The sequence below is a fragment of the Pseudoliparis swirei genome, chromosome 19 (assembly GCF_029220125.1).
Source record: "Pseudoliparis swirei isolate HS2019 ecotype Mariana Trench chromosome 19, NWPU_hadal_v1, whole genome shotgun sequence".
In the NCBI taxonomy this organism is placed as follows: Eukaryota; Metazoa; Chordata; class Actinopteri; order Perciformes; family Liparidae; genus Pseudoliparis; species Pseudoliparis swirei.
This window is the reverse complement of record NC_079406.1, coordinates 13,630,221-13,636,909: the sequence shown is the minus strand read 5'-3', so window position 1 is coordinate 13,636,909 and position 6,689 is coordinate 13,630,221. Positions and strand designations below refer to the sequence as shown.

The 6,689-nt window shown below is 38.8% G+C and overlaps 1 protein-coding gene across 4 annotated transcripts; it reads left to right on the top strand.

Annotated features, from left to right (window-relative positions):
- The first annotated feature begins 606 nt into the window (after positions 1 to 606).
- LOC130210218 (uncharacterized) lies at positions 607 to 6,437 on the top strand. 4 transcript variants are annotated; one of them, XM_056440241.1, is made up of 6 exons: positions 607 to 806; positions 1,219 to 1,536; positions 1,675 to 1,932; positions 2,023 to 2,154; positions 2,417 to 2,473; positions 2,854 to 6,437. In XM_056440241.1, exons 1-6 carry the CDS (start codon positions 758 to 760, stop codon positions 2,994 to 2,996), a joined length of 957 nt encoding a protein of 318 aa, XP_056296216.1. In that variant the 5' UTR covers positions 607 to 757; the 3' UTR covers positions 2,997 to 6,437. The 4 variants fall into 4 exon arrangements, 3 of the variants coding, with proteins under 3 accessions (XP_056296216.1, XP_056296215.1, XP_056296214.1); XM_056440240.1 differs by having other exon boundaries at positions 2,384 to 2,473; XM_056440239.1 differs by having other exon boundaries at positions 2,360 to 2,473.
- The last annotated feature ends 252 nt before the right edge of the window (positions 6,438 to 6,689 follow it).

Below are 6,689 nucleotides of genomic sequence, written 5' to 3'. Positions count from 1 at the left end.
ATGATACAAACTGAAATGTATGTCCACTCAATTGATTATATGAGCTTCAAAGAGTTTAGTGGATCCTAACTCTTTATTTTCACTCTTTAACCTTCAGTGAGTTTATCTGAAATGTATCATTATGCAGTTGAAATGAACATTAAGCCTGTACAATCCAATACACGCACATATGTGCATGTAACTTCCTTTATTTATAATAGAAATAATAATGTATAATTATTTAAAAATCTTAATCTGAAGATTTCAATAATCAGAATTTAAAATATAATTTTGTTTATGTAAATACTTTATGTGACAGAGGCAGTTTGAGAGGTTCAGACAATGTTTGGTTGAATTGAACTTGTAATCATTCATTAAGAGATGATTGAGAGGATGTATCATATACTCAATTTATTGGAAATATTGAGATGGAGGGATAACAAATACCAGCTGCTGCTATCTCAAATCCTCTTTCAACAGGAAGGAGGAATGTGTCCCTCTCTTCCACTCAGTCTATCGCCTACAAAGGTCATGTGGTTGGAGGCTAAAGGGGGAAGTGAAACTCATGTCACTTCCTTTTCTCTTCTGTGCCTATTAAAAGACGAATACAACAATGCTCTGGTCGCTATTACGTTTTTACACAGTCTCTTCAGAGTTGGTTCCCTGACGGGACACATTTCAGGCTCTTCAGTAAGATGTGCATGTCTGCTTTTGGGGTAAAAGGAGAAACATTTGTCTGTAAGCTGCTGAGTCAACAGAGGCTGAACACTGAGGAGACATGGAAGCTGTGGTTGGATTGGTAGTGATGCTACTCGGAGTCTCTCACGGTGAGCTATTTCACTTTTAACACGACATTCACACCAATGATGCAGATCAAATAACTTGGTTCTGAGGAAATACCAGCTTTATTGATCAACTAAGACAGAAGAGTCTGCTGTTAGAAACTATTTGAGCTCTCCTGAGGTTCTGTAGCTTTTAAAAAATATCGTAATTTCTAATAAAAAATAGCAAATCGGAAATGGATCTCAAGTCATGAGGGGAACTTTCTGAATATTAATATTACATTACTTCATCCCTGACTGTGATCCCTTATTTTTCTCTTAAAGTCACTTGAAAGTTTAAGAAGCGTTATATGAGTTATACCACATGACATTATTTCAGCTGCACTAAACCCACGAATGATGCTTTAGATTTGCATAAGACTAAAATACTTTTATCTTTTTGTTCCAAAATGTCCAGGTGTAGTAACCCACTGTGATGGCCGACAGGACAGAGCTCAGTGTTATGGAGCTTTGGGAGGAACGGTGGTCCTCCAGCTGATGAACAACCACTCTGACATACTTAGATACCAATTGTTGAAAAATAGCCAAATCATACTGGATGTGAGAAGGAATGTCTTGGAATCTAATCTGATAGCAAACAGATCCTTATTTACTCCCAATAATGGAACATTTGTGATCTATCAACTGAGCAGGACTGATGGTGGTGAATATAGACTTCAGATCTTTGATTTAACGGGACGCGAGTCAGTACAGACCCTACAGTTGACCATTCAAGGTAAATAACTATTTATTACATGCATCTCATATTCTACGTGCTGTTCATGTGTATCAATGTCTGGACTGCTCTGTATTAGAAACTCTAGAATGACAAAGGTTAGGTTGGTATGAAAAGTAATTTGAGTGTTCCCTTCAGCTCCTGTGTCCTCTGTCCAGCTGGTCCCTCAGTGTCTGTCCCAGGGAGAGGTGGAGGTGTCCTGCTCCTCTCAGGGAGCGGACAGTCCTCAGTACAGCTGGACTCTGGATGGAAAAGCTCTGACAGACTCTGAGCTCTTTTCTGGAAACACTGAGACGCACAACATCACTCTGAGACAGCACGTCTCAGGACGGCTGGTCTGCTCGGTCTGGAATAACGTCAGTAGAGACTTAAAGCAAGTGAACATACCTACCTGTGGTGAGTGAGAGTGTGAGAAGACAGCAGTCTGATGGTAACGATACCTATGATTAGCTGTACACCCGCCAATGATCTTTGCCTTTACCACAGGCTTCATATACATTAACTGCACCTCACCCAATGGGACGCACATATCCCAGTGGGTGTATGCAGCCAATAATACCCGGCAGTGTATTGAGCCAACTGCAGCTTCCACCACAATCACAGCAACCTCCCATCCTGGTAAGGAGTCTGGCATCACAGTGTCAATTAAGCCCAACACTAATAGCACATCTTCCAATAACACTTTGACTCACCCACCCAGTGAAGACTCATGGGAAATTATTAGTAAGTGAAAACTAAATCTGCTGCAATTGATTCATTTCGTTCATTTCCCATATCTTTGTTCGCTAACTTACATATATGTGTGTCTCTTGTTTCTTTACAGAAACAGTCTACTTACAAATAACAGCCTATGTACTGGCTGCACTTTTACTTCTGTTAGTGGTCGGGGTGGCTGCAGTCTGTGCTCAGAGGAAAAAGAAAAACAACAAACCTAAAGGTATGAAACAAAACTTACTTTTCCCGAACATAAACCTTCTCTAAATCTCTAGTTTTAATACTACACATGAGAAAATGTAAATCTGCATCAAGTCTTGAACATTAGCATACTAAAACATATGTAATCATCTGGAAAATGTACATAAAGTATTAAAGGTCGAAGAACTCAATGCAGAAATATGTACATATGTTATTCAGTTATACCAATTTATTTAGCATGAATATAAAAGCAGGATTTCATTGTTGGAGTTGATTGAATTAAGTAGTCATGATAGATTCCAGTAAAGTACCTCAAATGTGTATTTCAGAACATAATTGGAGTACTGGGTATATCTCAGCATTAAATATATATTTGTGCCACTCTTTCCTTTCACTCTGCAGAAGGAGGTGAACAGGAATTGATCTATGCCGACGTGAGGATGGTGCAGCGACCGGGGAGGCAGCTGCAGCAAAGAGCCGAGATGGAGATGGAGGTGGAGTACGGCCAAGTCATGTTTTCAGATCGACCTCGACAAATTCCATAAAGGCGGGTGATTTTAAAGACAGATGGAGGAGTCTGTCAAGAGGCCAGGAGGCTTTTCATCTTAATTTAATGCAATTTACAGTTAGAAAATCGCTCGGATTTTAAACCAGTTTCACTCTTGTATTCTACAATTTGTGGACATTTTCTCAGAAGATTTACTTGTAAAATATTTAAATTACAGGATAACAATATATTTTCTTGTATTACAATTATCTTAAGATACTTAAGTTGTACTTGTTTCTAACTTATGAGCATATTTACCGTAATGTTTTTCTTAAAACACTTACATTGTTTTTTCAAACATCTTTTCAATGTCTGTCATCGTATTACTCACCTGATGTCAAAGTAATTTAAAGTTAGCATTTGCCGGTATTGAAATCTATTCATGAAACGGCTGTATTAATTTAGGGTCGGAGTATAAACTATTATGCTCACGCATATCGATGGCCGAAGAGCAAAACCTCTCGTTTAAAAAAAGGCACTTTTTTGTGAATAAACAACAACTTATTGTTTTCTTGCAGAATGCTATTTATTAAGGAATACATAATACAAAATAAATAAAAATGCACAAAAACTGCAGATAGGAGGGTTTTCTCCACTTTTCCTGGATTATGTTGCAGAATTCAATTCAATTCAATTCAGTTTATTTGTATAGCCCAATTTCACAAATTACTAATTTGTCTCAGAGTGCTTTATAATCTGTACACATAGACATCCCTGTCCCAGAACCTCACATCGGATCAGGAAAAACTCCCAAATAACCCTTCACGGGGAAAAAGGGAAGAAACCTTCAGGAGAGCAACAGAGGAGGATCCCTCTCCAGGATGGACAGGTGCAATAGATGTCATGTGTACAGAAGGACATAAGTGTTTCACTTTGGCCCTCAACATGTAGTGTGGATTAATTAAACATTTGTAGGAGTTAATTTACAATTAGATCATGCGATCTTCCTCTGGCTCTCACGCCAGGAAGTGTGCAGTAACCACCTGCTTGGTGTTAACACTTCTGCTTCTTTTCAAACTTGGTTTGTCAGTTGCCGGTGTTATTATTAAGACAATGTCATTATGTTTGGTTCAGTTAATGTTTACATTTCCCCTTAACGTAGTGATTAATAGGAGTGAGTTGTGTAGTTTTAATCATGTCGCCTACTCTAATATAAAAGTTAGAGATTTTTATAAATTTTAGTAGCAGCCGACATACAGCATATATTACATTGCATCTCAACTGGTACATGTAGGTCCTTCGTGTTTACTTTTTATTCTTTACCAAGAAAAACTTATACAACTGGTCATACTGAGCATTCAATGCATTAATCTTTTAAAATCATCACGTTTCTAGTTCTCGATGTTTCCTCTGCCTTTGTGGCTTCAGGTTAGTCAGTTGAGCACATTTAGACTTATTTTTCATGATCTAATCTAATATTAACCAGTCAGTTAACTTTCAAGAAACAAATATAGCCATCTGCCCGGAAATAAATAAACATGTAATTTGCAGCCATTGTTGTGCCATTGGCAAGTGAAAAAGGGATAGATGGTTAAACTAAGGTCATGTTAAACATGCTTTATTGTAAGAGAAAGTACCAATACAAACTTCAGATCTTAAAAGTGGTACATATTCCTGCCTGAAATTACTCTAATCACAAACCACAATATTAGGGGCTTAAACAAATGTATCATGGATGATAAGGGGGAAAAGAAATCTACAAAATAATAATAATTACGCCAGCCAGAGAACCTTAGTTATTGCTTTAAAAAATGGTAAGGCCACAGGTCCATTACTGACAAAAGACAGTTTGTGTTTTCAATATAAAATCCTTTAAAAAAAAATGTATAATCAAATATGCAGGGACGGGAGCTGCTGTCAAGGAAATTATATTAATGGCCAAATCTTCGATAAAAATACCTTTACACATACTCTAAAGCCCTGTCCAACATAAACTAAGCAACACTGGGGAATCAAATAAAGGCCACTGGTGGCGAGGCAGACCATAGTGCCATGCAGGCCACTATTGATGGTTTAGTGAAAACCCTGAGATAACTCTGGGTAAGAAATGGAGTGGCTTACACTCAGTGGCGGGCCGTCAGGGCCAGCAAGGCCTTCTCTGCTGGCCTAAACATCATCAGAATATATATTTTTTTCTAAATATATTTCCCCACAAATATGTATTCAATTATTTCCCAGAGTAAGAGTTATTCTCTTAATTTCATAGCGTTCCTCTTGGTTGCGCTGCTGCCAGCGCCAGGTTGAGATTTGGAGGGCTGGTCTTTATGTTAGATCTTTTATCCAATCATATTCAGCCATCGTGTGTTGCCAGGGGGCTAACATCTGCCCTTAGGCCTTCAGAATCAACATTGAAGGCGCTGGTAGCTTCAAGTGAATGGGAATGACGATGTTGTGTCAACCAATCAGCTTTAGAGTTGGCTCCTCTAGGCCTTCTCGAAGGCCCCGGAAGCGGCACAGGAGCAGCTAGCAGGCGGAGTGCTGCAGGTCTTTTGATTGGATTACCAATATTGAGAGGCGGGTCCTATGGGCAGGTAGATGCAAAACCTCAGAACTAGGAAACTGAATTTGATAAAGGAATTAATTCGCGGACTACAAAGCTGTTTTTTCAACCCACAATGGCGGAAGGAGGAGAAGATGTCGATTTGGTCGAGCATATACTTGAAATCTGCTTTGGGTGCGACAATGCCCTGTTTAGTGAACAAACGAGTGCAAGTGACTTTTTTTCTTCTTTTTCTCCGTCCCGATGCATTCTGCAGCGGGCGAGACGGAGAGCCGAGAGAAATGACATGCTGTTGTGTAGATACGATCAACATCAGACGGCTGTTTAGTTTAATAAATGAACAAAGACGTGCTATAGAGAAAATGACGGGGGCGGGCCAATTTATTTTTATGTCATGCGATCTACCAATACTACGCCGTGATCGACGTATTGAGCCCTGGTCAAGAGCCATGGCATCATAATGATAGTAATAAGAGGTGGATTAATTCGGGTGGGACTGTGTAGGACCTCACTGAAGGCCCAGGCCCCAGGCCCACGGCCCGCCACTGCTTACACTACATATAACTCAAAACAAGAACACGCAAAATAATAGAAAAAGAAAAATGGCGAAACTGTAGCAGAGTAACCTACAAAGAAAAAAACAAGGATTAACAAGGTTCATCATGCTGCAAAATTATACGTATCGGAAACTATCCGATCTGTTGGGTACTTGTAGTTTACAGACCTCATTTAGATTGATGCATATGTGTTTGTACATATTTATCTATGTGGACATGTGTGTGTCTTTGTATTGTATGCTATACTTTTTTTTCTTTTCGTTGCTGCCTGTGAAACACTTTGCTGCTCGCTTTGATATGTGTTGTATAAAAAGCTTTATTATTATGACAATATATGTTTTCAGAATAAACCTTCATTGCACAACATGAGACTAACGGTCAACACTCGAGCCTTAATTATCACAACTACACAGAAAAATCACGATTGCCGATAATTAATTCTGCGCTGCACTTGCTCATCTCAAACAAGCCTGGTCAGGCACAAGAACATTACATGTTTTAGGTCTTGACTCTGACCTTATTCACTTTGAATGCTCAGTGTATTCTGTACACATTTCTCAGAAAGAGCTAATAAGAATGTGAGCCCACAAATCAAATCCTACACAATACTCTATTAACTAATCTAAATATCACT

Bases quoted from the DNA above. Each gene is read 5' to 3' on its own strand.
- LOC130210218 (XM_056440239.1), top strand. From the start codon at position 758: ATGGAAGCTGTGGTTGGATTGGTAGTGATGCTACTCGGAGTCTCTCAC. The intron at 807-1,218 runs GTGAGCTATTTC...CAAAATGTCCAG, and splicing joins GCTACTCGGAGTCTCTCACG to GTGTAGTAACCCACTGTGAT. The intron at 2,474-2,853 runs GTATGAAACAAA...TTCACTCTGCAG, and splicing joins GAAAAACAACAAACCTAAAG to AAGGAGGTGAACAGGAATTG.